This window comes from Suhomyces tanzawaensis (assembly GCF_001661415.1).
Source record: "Suhomyces tanzawaensis NRRL Y-17324 unplaced genomic scaffold CANTAscaffold_3, whole genome shotgun sequence".
Taxonomy (NCBI): Eukaryota; Fungi; Ascomycota; class Pichiomycetes; order Serinales; family Debaryomycetaceae; genus Suhomyces; species Suhomyces tanzawaensis.
In genome coordinates, this window is record NW_017963638.1 from 1299640 (window position 1) to 1324340 (window position 24701).

The following is a 24701-nucleotide window of genomic DNA, read 5'->3' on the forward strand; positions in this document are numbered from 1 at the left end:
AGCTTGGATGGCACGGAGAACCCTGTTGTTGTGCGGGTACTGGTGGTGGGTTGTTGTTGGTGCCAGTACTAGATAGTTTTCTATGCTAGATGGCCTATGGAATGGTAGTGTCATTCTTATCGGTTGAAATATTGGTGGCTGGGCGGGCACGACCGGAACGACTGGCGCTACCTAACGAGAATTGTCGAAATACAAGTTCGAGGGACTTAGGGTCAATTGGACTTGGGATGGTAGAGCTGCTGGTGCCTGTATGTATTAGGTGTTCACTGAATATCTGCTCCTCTTGCTTCGATTCCATACCGTTGGTACTACAAGCTAAACAAATGTTGGTACCGAAATGACTCTGAGCACGATGCATTGACTAGTTATTATTATAGATTGACATTCAGCCTACATATATGGTATATTCGTCCCACATGAAGTTCGTTCTTCGGGTTCGTTTACAAGACATCAAACCATGGCATTGAAAACTTAGTCATGGAATAAGGAGATACTAGCACCAGAAATAATGAAAATTATGGAAAAAATAATACTTTCGTCCTCTACTATGTCTTACTAGTCAGACCAGTCTACAACACTCTGGGCAACCTCATTTATTCTCGTAATTTGTCTGTATTCTTCTATACGCTGACAACTATGGCACAGAGAACAAAGAGAAGTTTCTAACAATACTTGGGCCATACTCGTCATAATCACTCTTGGTGTAACAGTAAGACTTGAACTCGGCAGTCTGTGCCAACAATGAGCCACCAAACCAAACGGCGTTCCGTTGTCTCTTGTGAGAAATGACTTGAACATCCACACCAGTACTCTTTACGCCGCTTAATCTTTCACTCAACTCAATTCTCTCGTTGACCAATCCCTTCAAGTCCTTTTGTAATCTTCTGCCAAAGTCCTTGAACATAGTAGAACCACCGGACAAAACAATATTCTTGTAAAGCTTTTTACGAACATCAATTGGGGAAGACTGAATCACTTGATCGACAACAGTAGGTAAAGGAGTCAAGTAATCAGAAGAAGCGATTTCTGGATTGAAAAAGATTTCTGGGGCCAAAAACCTTTCGTAACCGACGTCCACCACGTTGGTTCTGCTCTTGTCAGCATACTCGACCACATACTGGGCAAACTTCTCTTGGGGATATTGATCGAATTTACGGAATTCTTTGACAATGTCAGGACACACGTAACAGAATTGCTGCTTGATCTTTTCAGCAGTTTGTAAACTGGTATCAGCTTCACCACGATCTCTCAATACCTGTTGGATAAACGAAGTGATGTCTCTACCTGCCAATGGGATGTTTTTGATAGCAGTACCAATCACATACCCTTCGGCCACCGGTATAACGTGGGTGACACCATCACCTGAGTCGATAACCGTACCGGTCAAAGATCTATCTTGGACCTTGGACGAAGTCCAGGAAGCAGCCAACGCCAAAACAGCTTGGACTGCAATGTATAAACCAGCACAATTGAACGATTCGAACATGATTTCGGCAGTGCTCTCTCTGTTTTCAGGAGGATTCAATGGTGGTTCGGTCAACAAGAAGTAGTGGTCCTCTGGTTCACATCTCAAGTACTTAAAGATGGAGTTCTCCCAGAATCTTTCCATGTGATCCCAGTCTTCGATCTGTCCATGCCTAATTGGATATGAGAGGTTGTAATTGGGGCCGCTGGCAGCATTGAGAGCCTCGTTTCCAATATAGAAGTCCAAGTCCTCGAGTCCCCTCTTGGAAGACAAGAATGATGCTGATCCACCGCTGGTGGACTTGGTGTTCTTCGAGGACGATGAAGAGGTAGCGATCGCAGTTGGAAACACGAATGATGGGGAATCGTTACCAGCAAATCCCAATTTGGTCAATCCAGTACCGTTGTCCATGACAACCGCGGGGGTTCCCATACTAGCCATGATGAAAGGTGATTTATTGAGTTGAGACGGGGAAGATGATTGATCAGTAGAGGCTGGGGTGTGTCAGGAATCTCGGAGGTTGTGGAGGTTGGCGCTGTTTGTGCCGCGCACGACAGACTATGGCCACCAGTACCGGCAGTGAGGACGGCTCACTATGAGGCAGTAGGAATGTTTATCCTCTACTCCTTCTCTTTGGTAATGTCTCCTGTGCTGATTCCCGTGCTTCTCAGTATGTCAAGTTGTTAGTTACTAATGGCTACAGGGTTGTTGCATCGACATGGTGGTAATTTAGATCTTCGCAACTAAAGCCTGGGTATTTAAGTACTGTAGTTTGGTTTGCTACAAACACTAACTCGCTAATGTATCACTATATGCATTAATACTCATCCTTTCCACTGATGATCACATCGTTGATTTTCAAGATCATTCTGGTCAATTGAGTGGCCAACAACAATTGCTGTTTCTTACCAATCAATGGGTCTATAACGAACAATTCCTTCATGTCGTTGGTTCCTTTACCAAGGCAGTCAACACCCAATTGCGAGGACTTCTCGGTAGCTTGCTTGGCCTTCAAGCCAGACAATGTATCGATTGGGTCCAAACCGGAGTTTTCAGCCAAGGTCATTATAATAGTATCCAAAGCGGATGCAAAGGCTCTGAAGGCGTATTGATCTATGCCCTTTTGTCTATCGGCGGCCTCTGAAACTGCCAATGAGCAGGTCAATTCGGCAGCACCACCACCATACACCACTCTGTTGTCTCTGACCAAGTTACGCACAACACATATAGAGTCATGTAAAGCTCTGACACCTTCATCAACAATCATGTCGTTAGAACCTCTGATAAAACAGGTGACGGACTTGGTGTTGGAACAGCCCTCCACCACTAACATACGATCTCTAGTAGTACCGAATTCCAATTCTCTGATAGATTGAGCAGTTCCCAATTTCTCGGGAGTCAAGTCTTCGAATCTTGGAACAATACGCCCGTTGGTGGCGATAGCCAATAATTCTAATTCAGAACCACCGATCCATCTGATAGCGTTCAAGCCGTTGGCCAATAACAAGTGGTTGGCTTCGTCATCAAAACCCCATTGACAAGCAACCACGTTGGCTCCAGAATTCTTGATGCAGTCAATCATCTCCTGGAACTTCTTTTGTTCGTATTCTTGTAAGGCCTTGAATTCTTCAGCGGTAGAAATTTCTAACTTATGCTTGGTCTTTGGCTTAGGTGGCTCCAATGGACAAGTTAAAATGGCTATTTTACAATCTTCAATGTGCTTTGGCATCTGGGAGTGGGAGAAATCTTTTTCCAACAAGACACCCTTGATGAGGGAGGAGTCTTCAAGCGATCCACCAACCTTCTTTTCCATTTTTATCAATTCGAAATCGACATCTTTTCTTTCAAAATCAGCAACGGATAAAACTGCATCCACTGCCATTTGGGCAAATTGATCGTGACTCTTAGAAACAATCTTGGAACCTAAGGAGGTCTTTGCTGCCCTCAAGAGGTTTGGATCGGAGGCATCGGCAGAAATTTTGATTTCATCCGCCACTTTGTCCAACTGTTGGATGGCAATCTTACAGGCCTCATCGAACCCGTTAGCAATCTTGATAGGGTGGATACCCTTCTCAATCAACTCCAAGGCTTGGTCTAACAAAGCCCCAGCGATCACGACGACACCAGTGGTACCGTCACCAATCTCGTCATCTTGAGAACGGGATAATTGCACCAATAACTTGGCGATTTCGTTGTCCAAATCCATCTGGGACAAAATGGTGGCACCATCGTTTGTTATGGTGATTTCACCATCCTGACTGATCAAGATCTTGTCCAACCCTCTTGGGCCCAACGAGGTCTTTACTATGGACGCCACTGATCTGGCGGCCAATATGTGTGATTTGGTGGCTTCTAATCCATGCTTTCTTTGCTTCTTTCCTTGGTCTCTGACAATGATGAACGGTCTTCCCATTTCGTCCTGAGCCACGATGGCATTGGACATATCAGGCATAGCCATTCCCTGCTGTTGTGCTGCCATTATGTCTTTATTGATACAACTGTATTACGCTTGCAGGCTAAATTTTTGTCAGTGGCCATCGTGCGCGGGCCATTTTTCGACGTAGCTCACCGTGTCGCGTGTCTAACCAGACATGGTGCACTTATCCGATGTCGCACTATCGTGTCTCTGTATGGGCCCTCCTAAAGCCAGGTAGCAGCTGTAGAAACAGTGTAGAAACCGGGGTTGGTAATACATTGTGGCCAGTGTCCACCGACTGGCACCTTGGACCATCATACTTCCTCTCCTTTGATCACCTTCCCCGGCCCCAACTCTCCTCGCCTCTGGACCTGCCCCCGCAGGCGACACAAAAGTGCGTATATTTGACTGAAAATTTTGAGACTCGATGACCATCACTACCAACCATGACTGAAGAAATCAACATAGACAACGCCACTTTGGAGCAGTTGAGAGACGTCTTGACCAACAAGAGCGGAGACGTTAAGTTGGCCAACAGATTCAGAGCTTTGTTCAACTTGAAGTGTATTGGAGCCGAGTCCCCAGACCAAACCGAAGTCCACAAGGCCATCGAGTACATAGCTGAATGTTTCAAGGATGACTCCGAGTTGTTGAAGCACGAAGTGGCCTACGTTTTGGGCCAAACCCACAACTTGCACGCTGCGCCTTACTTGAGAGAAGTGTTGAAGAACGACTCCCAACAGTGCATGGTCAGACACGAAGCCGCTGAAGCCTTGGGTGCCTTGGGTGACAAGGAGTCATTGGACTTGCTCGAAGACTACTGGAAGAACGACCCATTGTTGGAAATCAGACAAACCTGTGAGTTGGCCATTGAAAGAATCAAGTGGGAAAACTCGGAAAAGGCCAAGACTGAAATCTTGGAAAAGTCCGCCTACACTTCCATCGACCCCGCCCCTCCAATGGCTACCGATAAGGAGTCTAAGGTCGAGAAGTTGCAGTACATCTTGAACAACCAAGACGAGCCATTGTTCGAAAGATACAGAGCCATGTTCAGATTGAGAGACTTGGGAACCGATGAAGCCTGTTTGGCTTTAGCCACCGGTTTCTCTGATCCTTCTGCTTTGTTCAAGCACGAAATTGCCTACGTCTTTGGTCAATTGTGTAACCCAGTCACTGTTCCTTCCTTAATCAAGGTGTTGAAGGACAGCTCGGAAGCCGGTATGGTTAGACATGAGGCTGCCGAAGCTTTGGGATCCATTGCTACTGACGAATGTTTGCCAGTCTTGCAGTCATTCCTCAACGACAAGGATGAAGTGGTGAGAGATTCTGCTATTGTTGCATTGGATATGTACGAGTATGAAAATTCCAATGAGTTGGAATACGCCACCGTGAACTAAGGGTATTTAAACTAGAGGGTCTAGTCTACAACTGTATAATAAGTGTTATTGTGTATGCAGGAAATAATGTACAATCGAAGTAAAATGTGTCTAGTTATTGGTTCTGAAACGGTATCCACAGGACGTACATGTGTAGAACACGGTAGCACCTTCATCCGCAGACCGCAATTGCAAGGTATGGTATTGCATTTCTTCGTTTCCACATTTGGGACATTTTTCTTTGATGGTGGCACCTTCGTCCAACTCGTCCTTCTTCAAGGAGGTCTTGACCACGGAACGGTCTGATCTAAGCTTGGAAGGGAATGCATCGTCTGAAGAAGTCGTCACCACCTTCAAGTCGCTGAACTTGGACTTTGGATATGAGGCAGTGCACAAACCACACTGTATAGTAGATTTGGAGCTGGTGGTATTCAAGAGGTTACCACAGTATGTACAGAAGATTAACGAGCCAACAACGGACATGGTGCAGTGTGGAGTTCTATGGAGATGAGATGGTTGTGTTATCTGATTTTCAAATTTTTCAGAGATGCTCATCAATTACAGTTTGAACATTGCAAGTTCTCCCATACAGGATCGAAATGTCCAACAGTTTTTGCGGCATAATAGGAAATGGAATATGGCGGAATGTGGGTGTAGTCAACGTCCTTGGGATTATCTGTAATTGAGGTTTCATACTGGTAGCTCTAGTTATATCCAACTTGTCAGCTGACAATTGGGATTCTGTAATAATCTATTTTTCACATTCTTTTACACTTGTTGGATGCAAATGGTGAACGTGAAAATTGGGTTCCGTAAGAAGACTATTCCTAACTTCATATAATTGTTCACCAAGTTCACTTACACTCCATGTAACTTCCTCTACTTCAAATTAACAATAAAAGCCGCAACATGTATGGTTGTTACTAAAATCCCGTATTAATTGAACTTGATTTATTATTTTCCTAAGTACTTTTTCTATTCATGGAATCAATCTCGTACAGAAGCTATGGTGGCATTCGCTTCACTGTTTGTCTTTCTCCATTGAATATTGTGTTGAATTTGGGCTGTGCTCCTGCGAATTTTAGTTATTATTTTGCAAAAATCAAAATAGTTGCTAATCAGAAATCAAAAATCCCTTCTGCATATACTTCACTACTAAAATCAACATCCCACAGTCGTTCCAGCCAAGTCGTTTCTGTTGCTTCCTTGAGGTGATGTACTCTGTAGTTCACTAAAATTAGTTCCCCCCCACACTGTCCTTATCGCGATCTGCATATGAGGCTTCGGTCATACGAGCTCAAAAACGGTCGCAGAACCAGCAATAAACCGATTTTCTACTTGTATCAATTCCTGATCCTTGTAGCTGTCGTCAACCATTCACCACCTTCTCAACTCGCCGATTATGGTTAAGAAAGTATTGCTCATAAATGGTCCTAACTTGAACCTTTTAGGAACCAGAGAACCAGAAAAGTATGGAACAACCTCATTGAAAGATATCGAAGAGGCAGGAATAAAGCAAGCACAGGCCAAGAATAATGGATCAGAATTGTTGGTCTACCAAAACAACACCGAAGGATTCATAATCGATCGTATTCATGAGGCGCAAAGACAGGGAGTGGGCTTCATTATCATTAATGCTGGTGCCTATACCCATACGTCTGTGGGGATAAGAGATGCTCTCTTGGGAACTGCCATACCATTTATAGAGGTCCACATCACCAATGTCCACCAAAGAGAGCCCTTCAGACACCAGTCATACTTAAGCGACAAGGCGTTGGCGGTGGTTTGTGGATTGGGGGTCTACGGCTACACTGCTTCCATCGAGTATGCGTTGAATTACTAAGGGTGAAGTTTAGCATAGAATTATATAAGCAACCTACCAATACGCTCCTAAAGAATTGTCATCTGTAGGACGAATTTCCACAGTTTGGTCTGTCTGACACCTGGTGGTTGCACAGATGTGGCAGACTCCCGAGTGCTAACCGAACAAGCCTTGTTCCATGGCAATGGGCACGGGCTTGTCCCCGTACACTCCCAACCAACTGATAGGACGGTTCCACTTGGCCACCTTTGCCAATCCCAAGACATTAATCAACTCGTTGGCTAAGGCTTCTCCGTCGCCGAAGTTGTCACCCTCGTAGACATGTGTGACCAAGACGTTGATGTCGAGCGAGGAAAAGCCTTCTTCCTTTCTGGGTATACTCACCAAGGACCGCACGTACGACAGGTGACTGTAGGGAGCAGCCAAAGGCTCCTGGTTGTTTAAATTTAACGATTCCAACGACTGGTTCAAGAAGTCGGCACTGGTGTAAGAGTCAATTCTGCCCTGGACCACGTTCTCCACAAGCCCAGCATCTGAGGAGTCCAACACGTACACCTTGGCGAACTTGTGGCCCAAGATGAAGGGCAACACGATCTCACTGACGTAGGTCTCCACAAAACTGGGGATGATGGGAGAACGCTGTTGGATAGCCACCAAGTTGTGGGTTTCGCTGTAGTACACCTCAATGGCATTGGACACTCCCACCAGCGCCTTGTCTACCAGGTCGACTGGTGAGGCAAACGGGTACAAGTACCTGTCATCAAGGGTGCCTATCTTTTGGAACCCAAGGGTATGGATCAAGAGGTCTATGGCCAATTGCGGGATGTTTCCTATAGACACCGAGGGAAGAACAACGGTGGTGCCTTCAAGACTATGATTGAACCCTGCAACGGGCACGAAATGGGACATGGTGGTGTTCGGATGTAGTGATGTGAGATCTGGCTTGTTGGCTTTATTATTTCGCCTTCGCGCTGTGTGCAATACATTACTCTATAAAGCTATTGAGAATTGATGGGGTAACGAGCCCCAGTGAAGAATTGAAAGTTAACCAGGCGCACACACGCTTGGCACCAGCTACCATCCAGGGTCGTTGAAATTGCCCATATGGTTGAGGAGGTTGGCAGAGACGTTGGGATTGGAATTGCCAATTGTTTGGCCACTGGCTGTCCCCTGGAAGTTGTTGATGGTGTTAACGTTACTATTCATGCCTGAAAAGAACGACGACGCATTTAGCTGGTTCAACTGCTGGCTGGTTGGGTCGCTGGAAGAACTTAGAACATTGTTGAGATTGCTGGTGGTGGTATTGGTAGCACTGTTGGTGTCGTTTCTGGACTTAATATTGAGAAGCTCGTTCGTGGACGACAGGGGAAACGACCCCCCTAGCTTGGAGTCCGCGAGCAAATTGGAAGTTGACTGGTTCAAACTAAGCAACGCGTTCTTGGTTCCCGACCCTTTGAGTAAATGGGAAGGGTTAAGCGTGGTGTTATTATTGCCGTTGCTGATTGGAGGAATTAAGGAATTTCCTGAAATATTGGACCCAAACAACGAGAGCGCAGTATTTCCTGGTGAAAGAGGGAGCTGGTTTTGTATAGAATTGAAGGATGGGAGCTGTTGAGTTTGGTTTTGTATCTGTAAGACTTGGTTTGGAATCATCACGCCATTGCCCATGATATTATTACCATTTGCAGGGTTTGTAAAAGTTGCATTTGAAGGAATTTGGGTGAGTCCATCAAAAGAATTACCTCCTAGTCCTCCATTATTGGCGCCAGCGCCACTATATTCATTATCACTATCATTCAACAACGGTGATAAGGGTATTAAGTTTGTGGTGGGATTTGTGGTTAAGCCATTTGAATTCAGAGTAGGCGTGGTAAGCCAACTGTTCAAAATACTTTTCCTCTGTTGATACTGTTTCTGAGACGGTAGAATTCGACTTTGATCGACCAGGAGTTGTTTGTTGCGCTGGCGCTTGCGTTGATCTTCTACTGTTTCGTCCTTTCGTTTCAATCTATTCTGCTGTAGCAGTTCAATGAACTTTTCACTTAGATGATCCTTGTGGTCCAAGATGAATTGAGAAGAGACCGAATCAAGAAGGGAGGTTTTCTCTCTTTTCGATAAGTTAGCATTGTTCAAAATAGCAAGATTCACCAAACGGTTAGTTTCCTTTCTCAAGAACAGGGCCACATCATCAGCAGACCTTGACTCTGTGATTTTTCTTACCTCGTCATCAGTAATTGCCCGAATAGACGTTTTCGAAGCCTGAGGTTGCCTGTTCCCAAAAGACACAGCCATGCCACGCTTCCTATTATCTGGAGAAGGCGCAAAATACGATTGTTGAGTAGTGTATTCGGTCATGTCTTTATCTTTCTTAGGAGTGGTGGTGTCGGATAGGGCCACCGAGGTGATCGAGCCTGTGGAGCCCATCAAGTTGCTGAACACATCGGAAGCAGACGTGTTATTGGATGTCGAAGGAATTCCCATCTGCGGAGGCTCTTCAGGACTGGGGTTGAACATATCGTCCACACGAGAGTACGAAGCATCCCCTAGGCCCGAAGAAATGGGAGCTGTCTCGGACTTGCCACTAGCACCAGCGCTAGGTTTGGATCGGTGATCCTCTATTAGATGGTCGTGGGAGTCGTTGATAACCACCAAGGACCAGTACTTGTTTTTCAACGAATAGTTTGCCCTTATCTTGAATGGGCATGTCGTATGTCGGCGGACCTGTGACTTGGTGTTGGAGGGCTTTGTGATTTCCTTTTTGACGTTGTTCTTACACTTGAAAATGATCTTGCTTGTGTCCAGTCGTTCAATGACAATGTGGATGTTTCTTTCTTTGGATAGGCATTCCTGTAACCAGGGCTTGATCTCATCCTTGCCGTAAAAGCGTTTGCGATCTAGCTCCAAGTCCAGGAGCAGTACCTGGTGCAAGACTCTAGACATATTTGAGGGCCCAGACACTGTAGGGCATTATCCGAGGTAAGCTTCTCTAGTCGAGATTGTAATGTTATCCCCTGGATGGTGAGAGGTGTGTCGCGTAGATAAATTATTGATATTTGTGGCAGAGCGACATTTTTACCGTTCCGTGAACTGCATTTGGTGATAACTCGTCTCGCATAAAACTAATTTGCAGGTGATTTAGATGTACTACTACGGTTGTTAGTTGAGAACAGAGAAATAGCGCTGCAGTGAAACTGGCAAAATACAGCACCAAAATCCCCCCAATTGGAAGAGCACCCCCAAGCCATGGAATTGAATAGACGACAGTCGTTAGCCTCGCGAAAGTCGGTTGGAAAGTTCAACCAGCTAAGCTTTGCAGGAAACAAAGATAGCTGGCAGGTGGAACGTAACAACTCGGACGTGTACAGCACAAACTTCCCCAGTAGCCTGGGTGTCCAACTTCCCCAAGGATCCCAGACAAGAACACCCACGGCGAAGGCAGACTTGAACCCCAGAAACATCGTCAAAAAAGTGGCAGAATTGCAGGAGAAAGTCATGGTCTCGGGTCAGCTTACCCAGTTCCAGAAAACCAGCTTGAGCGACACATTGGCTGCGTTGAACACCTTCGTATACTCGTTAGCTGCACAATATCCAGACAACGAAATCCCATTCGACAATTTTACCCGTATTCAGAACTTGTTATGGAGTCTAGCACAGCTCGTACAGAACGCCACTCTGAACAGTTCCCGTGGACCCAAGTATGGAATTTTTCAGGATAGACTCTCCAACCTTTCACCGTCGATCTCGTCCAAATCGAATTATGACGATGACTTAATCCAAGCATCACGATTGAGTGTCAACTCCATCAGCAAACCTCACCAGCATGCCCATCCGGCACCTGCAAACCTTCAATTCTCCAATGCTCTAGACGTACACCAACGCAACCAAGCATACCAGCTGCCTTCACTTCAATACCCGCACGCTTCGCTCGATAACCTACCAACCTTACAACAGGAGCCACAATACCCCTATCTCAACCACCAGTACCCAGGCCTGAGGTCCATAAGCCCCGTGAAAAATGCCAGCCATCATTCATCTATGCCATTGCGTGAGCCATCTCCTGTATTGCCCGATGACGGCACCGACAGTGAATTTGAAGACGAGGCCGATGAATACGGTAGGGCCTCTTTACCAGAGACTAGCAACAGAGGAGGTGCGGCACCAGGTGTCTTCGCATACAATGGCATGAACACCCCGGGCCATACTCCTAGCCATGATAATATTCCATACACTACAGAAAATAGAAGATCCACTTTCGAACATACGATTCAAGGAAGAGGGTCTGCATATGTCACTCCCCCAGCAAAGGAGTCCCTCAAGAAGGTACCAATTGACTTTAAACATCCATTTCCCACCAGAAATGAGTTTGATATGGGGCACGAAGTCCGGGGAAGACCCCAGTCGATGCACTTGCTCCAGAGAGGACCTGGTCTTGGAGGCGGGGCCCCATCATTCTACCGCAACTCGTACGCCCAACCGAACTTCGGCCAGACCAGAAGCTTCGATGATTGAATTACAAAACATTAACGTAGTAATATAAGATTAATGTATATATACAGGAGGGACTTTATGGTGAATATGTTGTGGAGTATACTGATTCTTTGTGTGTAGTTCCTTGGGAATTGGTGATGACGCATGCTTACTCTAAGGTGACCTTGGCACCCAAACCTTCCAAGGTGGCCTTGATCTTGTCAGCGTCTTCCTTGGCAACATTTTCCTTCAAGACCTTTGGAGCAGATTCAACAAACTTCTTGGATTCAACTAAGGACAATCCCAACAAACCCTTGACTTCCTTGATGACCTTTGGCTTGGACTTGGCGTCAAAGGATTCCAACTTGATGGAGAAAATGGTCTTTTCTTCAACAACTTCCTTGACCTCCTCTTCCACTGGAGCAGCAGGAGCAGCGGCTGGCGCAGCCCCACCGGCTGGTAATGAGATGTCTGGAATATTCAATCTTTCCTTCAATTCAGTGACCAAAGCAGAGGTTTCCAATAAGGTCAAGGTGGAGATTTGGTCAACGATTTGTGATATCTTTGGGTCGACAGCAGCCTTGGTTTCAGCGGTGGAGTTGAAACGCACGGCGACCGGAGCAATTCTCTTGGAGACGGTTCTTAATGCAGGTCTGATGGTTTGACGTAATAAAGACATCCTGATGGCTGTGTGGTGGTGATCCGAGTATCGTGAGTTGAAAAATTTTTGAGTGGTCAACCAGAAGCATGGGCACCGCGCACGACCAGGATACGACACCCCGCTTACATAAGCAATTACTGAGACTATCTACTGGAAAAATTCACCTTTCACCACAGTGTCTCCAACCACAACACCACTACATCCCTTTGCTAAGCACTCCATACATCGTTCTGCGGGCAGGTAATCATGGCATCTTTTAGATTTTGTGCAGAGTGCAACAATATGTTGTATCCCAAGGAGGATAAGAACGAGCAGAGACTCTTGTACTCGTGCCGTAATTGCGGCTACACCGAGTTGGCCGAAAATCCAAAGGTTTACAGACATGAATTGATCACAAACATCGGTGAAACCGCTGGTGTGGTGCAGGATATCGGAAATGACCCTACATTGCCCCGTTCCGACAAAGAGTGTCCCAAGTGTATGAATAATCAGTGTGTTTTCTTCCAATCACAGCAGAAGAGAAAGGATACGTCGATGATTTTGTTCTATGTGTGCTTGAATTGCAAACATGTGTTCCGAGTGTAGTGCTTGTCCCGATGATAGAGTCATTTAAGTGACATAGAAATCCCTACAAAAATCCAAATATTCCTATTAAAAGATGTGTTGTCGTGGAACAATCCACTGGACATTAACCGCACTAGCCAAGCTAGCCTACTGTACCATAGATCTCGTATAGTCGTGTATCTCTATCTATACAATATGTAATACTAGAATGAGATATTTCAACAATAATACAATAAGCCAGGAAATCAAACGTTTGTTAATGAGAAAAGATAGACACAAGAATTGGAGCTTTAGAATTCAAGAAAGTAATGGGCGTATACATCCTCGCCTACCGATCCGTAGTCCAGCTGGTCTTCTGGGTAGTGATCGAACAATGAGGAGTCACCAACACCAGCAGTAATAGGAGGTTCGTATGGCGTTTCGATATCCTTGGCCAACAACTTCTCCCAGACGACCTCAGAGAACCAACGATGGTTTCTGATATCAGCTGGCCCGTTAATCAAGTTACCCAAACGTCTTGTCAAGTCAGCAGTGATCAAATTTTCCAACAAGTCAATGACATCTGGACTGAAGAAACTAGGGTAGTGAATTTTACCAGAAAGAATCTTTTCGTAAGTCTTCATAGGAGTCGAGTCGTAAAATGGAGTGTAACCAGCCAACATTTCAAAAATTAAGACACCCAATGACCACCAATCCACAGACTTGTTGTATGGCTTGGTTGTAATGACTTCTGGCGCAATGTAATCAGGGGTTCCACAAAGAGTCCAAGTAACAGTGCTCACTTCCTTAGCAAATCCAAAGTCGGTGATCTTGATGTGGCCGTTTCTGTCTAACAAGATATTTTCAGGTTTCAAATCACGGTAGATGATATCATGACTGTGCAAATATTCCAATGCCAAAGTGACTTCTGCAGCGTAAAACTTGGCCACTGGGTTTGGAAATCTTTGGGATTTACGTAACAAGCTGAAAAGCTCACCACCTTCAATGTAGTCCATAACCATGAACAAGTTCTTGGAGTCTTGGAAGGTGCCCCACATTCTAATCAAAAATGGGTGTTCTACCAACTTCAACATTCTACGTTCATCATTTGTGTGTTCCACTTGTTTCATTTTGACAACCTGCTGCTTCTTCAATACTTTGATTGCATAGTATCTTCCGTTGTGGACCGATCTAACCAAGTGGACTCTTCCGAAGGAGCCCGTGCCCAAGGTTCTCATGATGTGAAAGTCGGTCAACGAGTACTTACCTCTGGAAACGGTAGAGCGTTGAGGTAACAACGATCTCTGGATGGCCTCACTGGTGAGGTTGTTCTGTATGGCAGCCTGTTGCTGCTGCTGTTGCTGGGTGGGTGCCTGCTGTTGAACAGGTTGTTCGTGCACAGTGGGCTGGGGCTGTTGATAGTAGTCCATGGTTCCGGGTTCAGGTTTGTTGGTCTCTGTGTTGTGGTTGGACAGCCTTGTTATATGAAGCTTCTTTAATAGGTTAGAAGAATGCATCAATACGGGGGAATCAAGGGTTGGCAAAGGGCACTGGTTATTCACTGGTGCAATGGGAGGGCGACGCGATTAAAGACAAGAAATGGCAGGAGCAATTGAAACCAAGAAACGGAGGTGGTGCCTGGGGAGGGCTTGCCGGGTGTTTCAAGTGACAGGGGATGGGGAGCAACGCAAAAGACGAGCAAACAGGAAAATACGAGCACTACCAAACGTTGAAGCTGATGATAGATGAATTGGCAGATGGGAATTAATTTGGGGGACAATTGGCAGATCAGCGGAGCTGGTGTGAATCGTTGATTATATTCCAAGCAAGGGGAGGGTCGTGGCACATGCGAATTCGTTGCGTGTGCAGATTCACAATAGATTATGGAGAACATTCAGTACTAGCGCGGGGGAGGACGGGCCAGCCAGCTCAGGCGGATGCGCCATAATGTCGCTGGAGTCGCTGGGACGAGTCGCTGGAACGGGACTCGGGAGTCAGGTACAGAGCCTCGGCTAGGGGATGTATTTATATGGTGATCTATGGACTCTCTGGTGGTGTAATTACACTCTCTCCGGAGATAGTGGAGGGGCCCTAATTGTTCTACGGATCGTGCCGTATATTTATTCGTGTTATCTCCGTGTAGCCTCGACTCCACACAGAGGCGTGGGAATGCTCTGTTGGTGCCATGCATACTTCAAACTCGCGTCGAGGCGTGTGAATACTGTGAATGGTATACTTCACTACTTCGTGGTGAAGACATCACGCATTCGGGCTTCAAGGTGTCCTGGTCTACTGTATCGCTAACTCCACTACTAATTTCCAGACAACACTCCTCGGGGTGTGGTCAACATTTCGCAATGCACTTCTCTAAAACGTCTATTGTGTATTCTATTAATTAACTCCGTCCTTGGCCATTTGGTAGATGGCGTAGACATTCAACACCGAAATAAAGAGCCAGATGGCCACCACAAACACGGTGGTGACCCAATTGTTGGCCATGTACTTGTACTTCTTGGTGGTGGTCTCGTCGTCGGAGGCCAGGTCATTGACCTCGAGCGCAGAGTTGGCAGCCACCTCTTCCGCAGGAATCTCCACCCGCATAATGGACTTCTTGCAGGTGAAGTAGATCAAGGGAGTGGTCAACGGAGGCAACAAGATGGAGATGATGACTTGGGAGATGTTCAAGGCGATGTTGAGCCCATTGCGGCCAATGCACACCGACACAATCAAACAAGGAACGATGGAGATGGAACGGGTGATCAACCGACGCAACCAAGGCTTGACGGTCCAGTTGATATGGCCTTCAGACACCATCTGGCCGGCAATGGTGCACACGATACCCGCACTCTGGCCACTGAACAAGAGCGCCACCATGAAGATGGTACCCACGGCAGGGGCGAGGTTGCGCGACAACAAGTGGTAGATGGTGTACAAGTCGGCGTCGATGGCCTCGGGGGTGCCGTGGAGGGTGGAGCCGGCAACGATTAAGATAGCAGCATTGACAAAGAGAGCCACCGTGAACAAAGTGATCACCAACTCCACAATCGAGTACTTGAGCGAGTAGCGGATGGCCTGCAACGATGGCTTGTATTCGTTGTAGAAGTAGGCAGCCTCCTTGTCGTCGTGGATGCGCTGGATCTCCTTTTCGGTCTTGTACTCCTCGATGGAGCTGCCGTCGTTGTGGACATCTTCGAGCTTGACCAAGCCGTTGACCACGTCGTACTCACGCAACCGTGGCTGCACCAACCCCGACCCCAAGAACAAGCTGTGGATCATGACTGTGGACCCGATGATCGAGGTGGCGATGGTCAACCCGTTGCCGTCCATCATCTCGGCCGATGGCACGAACCCGCGGAACACTTCGCGGGCGTTGGCCAGAATTTGCGAGAGCTCGACTGCAAAGCATACCACCACTGTCATCACCATGGCAGCGACTGCAAACTCGAAGTACCGCACGAACTTGGTGGATGCCGTGTCGTTCTTGTAGGCCATGAGCACAAACAACACGTCCACGATGGTGATAACCACGCCCGCAGGCAATGGCACCTTGAGAAGGATGTTGAGGGCAATGGCAGACCCAATCACCTCAGCGATGTCGGTAGCAATGATGGCGCACTCCGCCAACACCCACACCGTGAGGTTGAGCCACCGCGGTAAGTGCTCACGACAGCACCGCGCCAAGTCGTACCCGGTGACAGAACCGAGCTTGATGCACAAACTCTGCAAGAAAATGGCGATGATGTTGGACAAGAACACGAAGAACAAGAGCGAGTACTTGTTGGAGGCACCGGCAGTGATACCGGTGGCATAGTTACCAGGATCCATGTACGCCACACTGACAAGCAAGCCGGGTCCGATAAAGGTGCCGTATTTCTTCAAGGTGTCTTTGCACTTGAGAAGCATCTTTTGGTTGGTGGAGAGATCGATGGGATCACGCCTGGAAGCGTGGCTGTTAGGGCCGCTGGGAGCTCCCGACTGCATGGTGTGGGTGGTTTCCACCACTTCGAGGGGTTCGGGAATCGCCATTTCTGGGGTTAATCGTGGGTCTCCACGCCAGTATATATGCTGAGGGTGTAGCAGTGCCACGTTAGGAGCGCGCGCACGAACCGAAAATCTTTCATCTCCACAATCGCCCTGGCGTACAGGGTAGGGGTGGTAGGAGGCATTTTAGGGGCTAGCTGGGGCTGAAGATGGGGCTGAAGCTGGCCACAACCTGGCCACCCGGCCCCAAAGTCTAACGTGCCGACCACCCTGGTGGTGGCACAGAGCTCGCGACGCCAGTGGTGGTTCCACTAGCCCAGTTCCTGCATTCCGCTAGCCTAGCGCGTTGCGCAGGTGTTGCAGAGGCTGGAGTGCCTACGCTAAGCCTCCCTACGCCCGGGACAAATTAGTGGCATCGGGAGAATTTTCCATTAGCCCGGGTGCCTGCACGACACGGTAACGGCTGGGTCCGGCTGCATAACGGTAGGAAGTGCAGGATGGGTGCAAGATATGAAAATAATACGGAGATTGCCATCGGGCACATAGTTAAGGTGGGCGTAACTAACTCGCTGTCCAGTGGAATTGATGCAATTTGGCCCTTGGCCAACGATGTGGTATTCCCCAATGGGAATAGGCACTGACGAGGGACGACTATTTGCTTCACCAAATGTAGGCATTGTTCAACTAGTATTCACGAAAGGGGCATATCTACATCACTGAAAGAAACTATGGATGGAGTTCTCAATACACGTTGTAGCGTTCTCTGAATAGGACTTTGAACAGGATAAAATACCAGAATCATGAATAAAACCAGGCTTTTATTTACTCAACTATTACCATTCACTGAGTGGAACCAGAGTTTTACTTGCACTGGTGTTCATTCGATGCATCGAGTAGTTAATCCAATAATTAGCTCTCCCTGAATGGAATTCGACGTGTAGCCAACTTTCGCTATCCACTGTATCAACGAGGAAAATTCCACACTAGGGCGGAACATGGCCTCATTCTTGTGTGGTTGCAATTAGTTCATACTGAAGTCCAAATTTGCTCACTCTACTAAAGTTACTATTTTCCTTCAGATGTATCAGCCAACACCTAACTTATTAATAGAATCCTCCATGAAATAAGTTACGAGCTATCTATTTGGCATTTTGCTAAAATCCATTTTGAAATAAGTAACACTCATCTCCTAACGAAACTGTGTAATTGCTCTTCGCCTACCCACATATGCGAGAAGAGATACTTCGGGAAAATCTTCTTGACTTAGTGCACATTTCACCTCAGATTCCATTAGTATTACACCTGAGATTTCCTAGCTAGATTACTTTTTCCATATCCATGCATTGGCCACAGTCATACAGAGAGGCTCGCAGCCATTGTCGTTCTAGAATCATAGGAATATTGCAACTCCAATATCCGCTATTTAATGCACATTGTTATTTGAAAACCCCAGATAAGTTCATAGAGACCTACAAAGTATGCACTTCGTACTCTACTTACCTATCCATCAGTATAAAGTCCACCAGGACGATACCTACCCTGAATCGAGGAGTAGCTTTTCTATTGAGATCTTTTCTAGCCCTCTTGCTGTATTGAATATCACCAGGTTCACCAAGTAGTAACTGGTTAGCTACTCCTAATTCTCTTAGACTGGTTTCTTTATTTATAGTTCTATTTGTGGCCGTAAACGATCTTAAATGATTGTTCAAGATCCTCAATAAGGTCTTCGATGTCTTCAGTCCCCACCGAGAGTCTGATCATGCCCTTGGTGATTCCGGTCTTGACCTTGTCCTCATCCTTCATCTGACCGTGGGAAGTGAACCAAGGAGCTATAACCAAACTTTTGGAGTCACCCACGTTGGCCAAATGGGACCACAACTTCAAGTTGTCAACCACCGCACTGGCAGGCTCCTTGAAAGGCTCGGCTTCCTGATCAGAACCTTCCACCTCGATGGTCATAACACTGCCCCAGAGATCCTTATGCCTCAAGTATTTCTTAGCAACCTCGTGGTGACTGTGGGATGGCAATCCCACATACGATACCGACTTGACGTGGGGCGACTTCTCCAAGTACTTGGCCAAGTTCAAGGCATTCTGACACTGTCTTTCTACTCTCAATGACAAGGTCTCCAACCCTTGCAATAACAAAAAGGACGAAAATGGGTTGGCCACTGGTCCAGTATCTCTCAAGTTCTGGAGCCTGGCAGCCATGATAAAAGCAGCAGGGCCAAAGACGGCACCGAAAACCTGATCATCGTAGCCCTCGTTGGGTTGTGTGATGTCGGGGAACTTTTCAGGGTAGTCCATCCAAGGGAACTTACCGGAGTCCACAATAACACCACCGATGGTGGTACCGTGGCCACTGATCCACTTGGTGGCAGAGTGTACCACGATATCGGCACCGTGGTCAATTGGTCTGACCAAGAACCCACCTGCTCCAAAGGTGTTGTCGATCACGACAGGAACCCCCTTGGCGTGTGCAACTTCAGCGATCTTAGAAATGTCAGGAAAGTTGAACCTGGGGTTAGCAATGGTTTCAAAGAATACTGCCTTGGTTCTATCGTCGATCAAGCGAGCAAACTCCTCTGGGTCGTCGTTATGGACAAAGCGGGCCTCAACTCCCATTTTGCGGAAGCTGAGCTTGAGCTGGTTGTAAGTACCACCGTACAAGCATGCAGAAGCCACGATGTTGTCTCCGTGGCCAGCCAAGGTGGAGAGGGTTACGAAGGTGGCAGACTGGCCCGAACTGGTGGCCAAGGCAGCGATACCGCCTTCGAGGGCAGCAACACGGGTCTCGAAGGCGTGATTTGTGGGGTTTTGCACTCTGGAGTAAATGTATCCAGGTTCCTTTCCGGCAAATAAATTGGCTGAGTGTTCGGAAGAATTGAACATGTATGAGGTAGTGGCATAGATTGGTGGGGCTCTAGACTTCACGGGGTCGTTAGGGTCAATTTCTTGACCAGCATGGAGCTGGAGTGTGTTGAAACGAAGAGGCATTGTGGTTAGAGATAAGACGCTGGTGGCAAAGTCACTCCAGGACCCACCAGGTATTTATACTCGATCCACGTTAGCGATCTGCATGTCAATCCCAGCATGCCACGTTACACAGATTACCATTAATTCGCCCATTCTCACAATAGATCAACAGAACAATTTGCGGCCATTTCCCGGATCTTGCATCTTCGGGCATCAAACCTTCGTATTTGACGGGGTAAGCAGATCGTGTAGACATCGAATCCAGCCAAACTTCGCCCACCAAGTGAAGCATTGGTCCTAATTCTCTGCAAATGGCCCGCCCAATTTGCAGGAAGGATGTTAAAGAGTGGGCAAGTCTTAGTCCTTATTTTCACCAAACTATTGTTGCCTCTGTGCTCAATGATCGGACGACGGTAGACGTTTCAGATTGGGGCCACCATCCTATTGGCCTCGCCTAACGGATCTTCGGTATCAGGCAGGACGTCAATCTTTGCGTTTAGAATCTCTAAAGTTTGCCACCTTTCGAAGATAAGGAGTCCAGCTGCCACCACCACCAAAGCTTCTGGCTGGGTCTCTACCCTTAATGTGTAGATAGTCCAACTCGAGGAAAGTTTGGAGTCTCAACGCTAATTGGGTAACTGCTGGTGTCTCCTTGTCCGCAATTCCACAGTGAGGATTGGCGGCATTGATCAGAGGCTACATGGGAAGCGGCTATTTGGCCCCGCAGCTAGCACATGCATCACCAGGCTTCGGGATTCCAGATTGGGGTGTGTTAGAGGATGATTTAAAGCTAGCCTTAAGGTGATTAGAAGGTGTCCTTGAGATTTAGAGATTGATCGAGCCTCAATTATTGATTCGGACGCAGAAATTTGGCACCTGCAACTTCCTACTTTAAAACTACCACTTCACTGTGCACATGACAGCGGCTATAGTAGCCTGGAGCACGGAATGTAGGAGTATATAACAATAAAGAAGTATCTCTATTAAATCAATGGCTCACGTAGGGAGGAAACTCCGAGGGTGGACCACCCTCCAAATGCAATGTAGTTTCTCTAGAGGGTGTCATCGAACCTCTGCTGCTGTATGCCCGTGCTGAATATGTCTGTATTCGACCAATTCTGCCCAACAAGTCTCCAGCATTCCTTCTGAGTACTTATCTCTGGTCGTGCCGCGCACAAGCTTATCGGATCTGGCCTATCAAAGTGTCAAACAGTTGACGATAACAAGATTGCTAATTCTACAATTCCATGGCAAGCGTCTGCTGTTGCTATGGGTGGTGCTGCACAGCAGCGGACTCTAAGTATATGTCCTAGACGATTATACGGGAGTATTCTAGGTTTCTTCAACCGAGTAGTTAGACCTCTGATGTACGTAACTACCCTAGTTGACAGGCTTGTTCTCGATGAACTTTTGGTAGTCCTCGCCACCATCAATAATGCGGGTGATCTTGGCCAAAATATCACCAAAGTTGTTGAACTCGGTGTAGGGGATGTTTTCGCGGTCACAGTACTTGATCAAGTCCTTGCCGTGCTTGGCAAACAACAAGTTTGTCTCCTTGGCAGCAGACAAGTCGGACACACCGTCACCACAGTAGAACAAGGGAGGGAGCTCGGAAGTGTAGCCGTTTCTTTGAAGGTACTCGCGGATGGAGTTGGACTTGTCGTGGCCAAACGGAGATTGTGGGTCCTTGTAGACGATTTCCCAGGCACCGGAGGCATCGTCGATGGTGACAGCATTACTGATGATCTCGATGTTGTCAATGGCCTCAGCGCCAACCAAGCTCTTAAGCAACTCGTAGATAATAGGCTTCATTCCTGAACTGACCACCACCACGGGGATGCCCTTGGCAGCAGCCCAGTGGTAGAACTCCTTGAAGCCTGGGTCCAATTGGACGTGCTCCAAGAGGTATTGGATACACTCGGGGAACGGGGTGGGAATCAGCTCCAACATCTCTCTGAACCCGTCTCTGAACGACACCTTTTCGTCCAAGATGTCTTGGTTAATCTGGGCCCTTCTGGGCTTGCCGAACCCGAGGTTGTCGGTCAAGTAGTCGTTGGAGTCTTGGAGAGTCACAGTTCCGTCCCAGTCGGTGAACACAATTGCTGGAGGGGCCATGGTGGATGTGGTGTGGATGAGCTTACGTTAGATATCTCGTAATGTCGACCGCGAGCAATAGTAATGGGGAAACCGCACCTGACCCGACACAAAGCGTGGCAGACCAGCTAAAGCTAGACATGTCCATTTCGGTCCCAGACACTCGGCACGGTTGGGGGGAACAACCTCGGGGTTCGGAACGGGCGATGATGTCACCCGCCCCCAACCAATGCGCCAAGGGTGGTGCGTGTATCAGTAGCACCTACACCGCAATCTCAGACACCTAAGCATAGCAACTGAAAATGTCGCGATCGCCGCCGGGTAGAGCCACGACATTTCACCGTTCAGTTCTCCCAGCTGCACAATCTCACCACGGCATCAACGGCTCCTTCTCATCCCAGCACCCAGCCTTGGCCCCAATCCCACGACCTCGGCACCGCTACCCCCTACCACCCGAACTTCCTCCTCGCTCTCCCGTTCCGTTTGTGCCTGTTTGCGGTTCAGTATATGCAGACAGTTTGAACCACGGATCGTATCTCATCATCTGATACTCCTGAGTTGTTCACCGTTGCTACTATAAAATCCAAGTGCACCCGATTCCCAGCCCACCCATAGAATCCCGGCCATGTTCGAGAACTTGAAAGCCTTCATCAGGCACGGTAAACAAGCCAACGACTTGAAGAAAAAGCCTGTCAACTCCAACTTCGACACCGTCAATGAATTTGGGTATCCGGTGTCAGGAGACACCATCACGTCCAACGGCTACCCTTCGGACTTGAGCAACTTGCCCTCCAACGTCAGCAACTTGCCCTCCCAGTTGGGGGGCCTGGACGTCACCCTTATTTCGAAGGAAGAGGTGGAAAAGCTGCAGCTCGACGACGAAGCCAGAGCCAGGGCAGAGGCCCAAGCTCAGGTAGAGGCCCAGTCCCGTGCTCAGGCAACCTACGAAAACCAAAGATACCAAGAAGCTGCCCATCACATTGTCGAACAAGAACGTCTACAAAAGCTGAAGTCTGTAAAATACCCAGGGTTGGAAAACTACGAGGTGTTGGAACAAATGGGTGAAGGTGCATTCTCTATAGTTTACAAGGCAAGACACTTACCCTCTAACCAACACGTTGCAATCAAGATCTTGAGAAAGTTTCAAATGGACCAAGCCCAGAAACAGGCAGTGTTGAAGGAAGTGACGATCATGAGACAGTTGAACCATCCTAACATTGTCAAATTCGTTGAATTCATAGATTCTGAACCTTACTACTATATCGTGCAAGAACTTGCCGTTGGTGGTGAAATCTTCACTGCTATTGTCAAGTACACTTACTTCTCCGAAGACCTTACCCGCCACGTCATAACCCAAGTTGCTCATGCCATAAGGTACTTACACGAGGAAGTTGGAATTGTGCATAGAGATATCAAACCCGAGAACTTGCTCTACCTCCCTATTGAGTCCAAGCCATCGATCAACCCAGTGGCCAAATTACGGAAGTCTGACGATCCCAGCTCCAAACAGGACGAAGGTGAATTCGTGCCCGGTGTTGGAGGTGGAGGTATTGGAATAGTGAAAATAGCCGATTTCGGATTATCGAAGCAGATTTGGGAACACAACACCAAGACTCCATGTGGTACTGTTGGTTATACTGCCCCCGAAATCGTTAGAGATGAGCGTTATTCCAAAGAAGTTGACATGTGGGCTATTGGATGTGTGTTATACACGTTGTTATGTGGATTTCCGCCATTTTATGATGAACGCATTGAGACTTTGACAGAGAAAGTGGCCAAGGGTGAATACACTTTTTTGACCCCCTGGTGGGACGAAATATCTGCTGATGCCAAGCATTGTGTTTCCAAGTTGTTAACGGTCGACCCTGCTCAAAGATACACCATTGATGACTTTTTGAACGACCCTTGGATGAACAAGACTGCCGTTGCTCAACCAGCTCCTGCCATGGCCCCACCAGTCAGAAGATCAGCACCAGCTAACTACGAGCATCCAATTCAAAGTGCAAACAACAATGCAAAATACTCCAAGAAGTTTACCAACGCGTACAACAATGGAATGTACTCTCCAGCTGCCCTGGCCTTGAGAGATGTGTTTGATATTTCCACCGCAGTGCATAGAATGGGAGAAGAAGCTGCATTATCATCAAAGATGAATACCAAGACAATCCAAGACTTGGTTGAAGAAGAAGAAGAGAACTCAGAGGAGGTTGATGCGAAGGGACATGTCTTGAATTCCGCACAGAAACCTATCGATCGTGCTTCTAGAAAAGCACCTAGATACCAGAATGCAGCCCAGAAGCCACAAACAAACATGTTTGATTTGAATCTCAAGGGTGCTTCTATTTTAGAGAGAAGAAAGAACAAACAGATTCCGGTCAATATCTAATAGCACGTATTTTGTGACCGCAGGACTGGCTTCGCAAGCTAGCGTGCATTCTACCATCGACGTTGTTGCCAAGCTAATATGCTTATTTTATTTTAATTTTCTTCGGTTCTATGTACTTATTTGTATTTAATCATGAATCATTCGCTTGAGCAATAAACATGTAACTCGTGGAATCGATGTAAGTTATGAAAGTGATATCTGGTTGTACAATCTTCGCCTGGACTATTCTACTCTAGTGCCACTATAGACAGTATTGGATTACCGCAAGAATTTCTTCAAAAATATGCATAACCTTATAGTATAGCATCCATCAGAAACTTTCGAGATAAATATATGACTTTAGTAAAGAGAGTTTTCGAAAAACAATTGTGGTAGCTATCTGGAAATAATGTTCTTGTGAGCGATATTGTCCAGTACAGCCTTTGAACATCGTCTCGTAATTCAAACGCTTTTAAAAATACCCATATGAATAACTAGTCAGAAATAGATCCATTCATCCAACTGTCCTTCATGT

The 24701-nt window shown here is 47.0% G+C and overlaps 16 protein-coding genes across 16 annotated transcripts; 5 read left to right on the plus strand and 11 right to left on the minus strand.

Moving 5' to 3' along the window:
- Nucleotides 1-12: 12 nt before the first annotated feature.
- On the minus strand, nt 13-496 carry CANTADRAFT_228857 (uncharacterized protein). Its single transcript, XM_020206881.1, has one exon. It carries the CDS (start codon nt 356-358, stop codon nt 95-97), a length of 264 nt encoding a protein of 87 aa, XP_020065283.1. The 5' UTR covers nt 359-496; the 3' UTR covers nt 13-94.
- Nucleotides 174-1887, minus strand: ARP3 (actin-related protein 3). Its single transcript, XM_020207559.1, has one exon. It carries the CDS (start codon nt 1874-1876, stop codon nt 635-637), a length of 1242 nt encoding a protein of 413 aa, XP_020065284.1. The 5' UTR covers nt 1877-1887; the 3' UTR covers nt 174-634.
- Nucleotides 1888-2121: 234 nt separating this feature from the next.
- Nucleotides 2122-4051, minus strand: CCT5 (chaperonin-containing T-complex subunit). Its single transcript, XM_020207560.1, has one exon. It carries the CDS (start codon nt 3942-3944, stop codon nt 2283-2285), a length of 1662 nt encoding a protein of 553 aa, XP_020065285.1. The 5' UTR covers nt 3945-4051; the 3' UTR covers nt 2122-2282.
- Nucleotides 4052-4143: 92 nt separating this feature from the next.
- CANTADRAFT_79378 (deoxyhypusine monooxygenase) lies at nt 4144-5738 on the plus strand. The gene has a single exon (XM_020211213.1). It carries the CDS (start codon nt 4328-4330, stop codon nt 5276-5278), a length of 951 nt encoding a protein of 316 aa, XP_020065286.1. The 5' UTR covers nt 4144-4327; the 3' UTR covers nt 5279-5738.
- RPA12 (DNA-directed RNA polymerase I core subunit) lies at nt 5369-5740 on the minus strand (the record flags this gene model as incomplete). The annotated part of the gene is made up of 1 exon (XM_020210772.1): nt 5369-5740. One exon carries the CDS (start codon nt 5738-5740, stop codon nt 5369-5371), a length of 372 nt encoding a protein of 123 aa, XP_020065287.1.
- An 839-nt stretch (nt 5741-6579) lies between these two features.
- On the plus strand, nt 6580-7168 carry DQD1 (Dqd1p). Its single transcript, XM_020206884.1, has one exon. It carries the CDS (start codon nt 6660-6662, stop codon nt 7098-7100), a length of 441 nt encoding a protein of 146 aa, XP_020065288.1. The 5' UTR covers nt 6580-6659; the 3' UTR covers nt 7101-7168.
- Nucleotides 7169-7235: 67 nt separating this feature from the next.
- CANTADRAFT_49206 (uncharacterized protein) lies at nt 7236-7988 on the minus strand (the record flags this gene model as incomplete). The annotated part of the gene is made up of 1 exon (XM_020209682.1): nt 7236-7988. One exon carries the CDS (start codon nt 7986-7988, stop codon nt 7236-7238), a length of 753 nt encoding a protein of 250 aa, XP_020065289.1.
- Nucleotides 7989-8031: 43 nt separating this feature from the next.
- Nucleotides 8032-10171, minus strand: AFT2 (Aft2p). Its single transcript, XM_020206885.1, has one exon. It carries the CDS (start codon nt 10017-10019, stop codon nt 8154-8156), a length of 1866 nt encoding a protein of 621 aa, XP_020065290.1. The 5' UTR covers nt 10020-10171; the 3' UTR covers nt 8032-8153.
- On the plus strand, nt 10172-11915 carry CANTADRAFT_229287 (uncharacterized protein). The gene has a single exon (XM_020206887.1). The coding sequence runs from the start codon at nt 10323-10325 to the stop codon at nt 11586-11588; it is 1266 nt and encodes a 421-aa protein (XP_020065291.1). The 5' UTR covers nt 10172-10322; the 3' UTR covers nt 11589-11915.
- CANTADRAFT_49167 (mitochondrial 54S ribosomal protein bL12m) lies at nt 11716-12225 on the minus strand (the record flags this gene model as incomplete). Its single annotated transcript, XM_020209676.1, has 1 exon — nt 11716-12225. The coding sequence occupies one exon, from the start codon at nt 12223-12225 to the stop codon at nt 11716-11718; it is 510 nt and encodes a 169-aa protein (XP_020065292.1).
- Nucleotides 12226-12453: 228 nt separating this feature from the next.
- CANTADRAFT_89751 (DNA-directed RNA polymerase II core subunit) lies at nt 12454-12792 on the plus strand (the record flags this gene model as incomplete). The annotated part of the gene is made up of 1 exon (XM_020211601.1): nt 12454-12792. One exon carries the CDS (start codon nt 12454-12456, stop codon nt 12790-12792), a length of 339 nt encoding a protein of 112 aa, XP_020065293.1.
- Nucleotides 12793-13061: 269 nt separating this feature from the next.
- On the minus strand, nt 13062-14267 carry TPK2 (cAMP-dependent protein kinase catalytic subunit; the record flags this gene model as incomplete). The annotated part of the gene is made up of 1 exon (XM_020211602.1): nt 13062-14267. The coding sequence occupies one exon, from the start codon at nt 14265-14267 to the stop codon at nt 13062-13064; it is 1206 nt and encodes a 401-aa protein (XP_020065294.1).
- An 874-nt stretch (nt 14268-15141) lies between these two features.
- On the minus strand, nt 15142-16776 carry SMF12 (divalent metal ion transporter; the record flags this gene model as incomplete). The annotated part of the gene is made up of 1 exon (XM_020211603.1): nt 15142-16776. One exon carries the CDS (start codon nt 16774-16776, stop codon nt 15142-15144), a length of 1635 nt encoding a protein of 544 aa, XP_020065295.1.
- Nucleotides 16777-18402: 1626 nt separating this feature from the next.
- CANTADRAFT_5839 (O-acetylhomoserine aminocarboxypropyltransferase/cysteine synthase family protein) lies at nt 18403-19728 on the minus strand (the record flags this gene model as incomplete). Its single annotated transcript, XM_020210774.1, has 1 exon — nt 18403-19728. The coding sequence occupies one exon, from the start codon at nt 19726-19728 to the stop codon at nt 18403-18405; it is 1326 nt and encodes a 441-aa protein (XP_020065296.1).
- Nucleotides 19729-21087: 1359 nt separating this feature from the next.
- Nucleotides 21088-21822, minus strand: CANTADRAFT_21426 (putative phosphoric monoester hydrolase; the record flags this gene model as incomplete). The annotated part of the gene is made up of 1 exon (XM_020206696.1): nt 21088-21822. The coding sequence occupies one exon, from the start codon at nt 21820-21822 to the stop codon at nt 21088-21090; it is 735 nt and encodes a 244-aa protein (XP_020065297.1).
- A 379-nt stretch (nt 21823-22201) lies between these two features.
- On the plus strand, nt 22202-24468 carry RCK2 (serine/threonine protein kinase). Its single transcript, XM_020207561.1, has one exon. It carries the CDS (start codon nt 22427-22429, stop codon nt 24185-24187), a length of 1761 nt encoding a protein of 586 aa, XP_020065298.1. The 5' UTR covers nt 22202-22426; the 3' UTR covers nt 24188-24468.
- The last annotated feature ends 233 nt before the right edge of the window (nt 24469-24701 follow it).

What these genes read in the sequence shown, in the direction of transcription:
- ARP3 (XM_020207559.1), bottom strand. Translation starts at nt 1,876, where the DNA reads ATGGACAACGGTACTGGATTGACCAAATTGGGATTTGCTGGTAACGAT.
- RCK2 (XM_020207561.1), top strand. Translation starts at nt 22,427, where the DNA reads ATGTTCGAGAACTTGAAAGCCTTCATCAGGCACGGTAAACAAGCCAAC.
- DQD1 (XM_020206884.1), top strand. Translation starts at nt 6,660, where the DNA reads ATGGTTAAGAAAGTATTGCTCATAAATGGTCCTAACTTGAACCTTTTA.
- AFT2 (XM_020206885.1), bottom strand. Translation starts at nt 10,019, where the DNA reads ATGTCTAGAGTCTTGCACCAGGTACTGCTCCTGGACTTGGAGCTAGAT.
- CANTADRAFT_228857 (XM_020206881.1), bottom strand. Translation starts at nt 358, where the DNA reads ATGCATCGTGCTCAGAGTCATTTCGGTACCAACATTTGTTTAGCTTGT.
- CANTADRAFT_229287 (XM_020206887.1), top strand. Translation starts at nt 10,323, where the DNA reads ATGGAATTGAATAGACGACAGTCGTTAGCCTCGCGAAAGTCGGTTGGA.
- CANTADRAFT_79378 (XM_020211213.1), top strand. Translation starts at nt 4,328, where the DNA reads ATGACTGAAGAAATCAACATAGACAACGCCACTTTGGAGCAGTTGAGA.
- CCT5 (XM_020207560.1), bottom strand. Translation starts at nt 3,944, where the DNA reads ATGGCAGCACAACAGCAGGGAATGGCTATGCCTGATATGTCCAATGCC.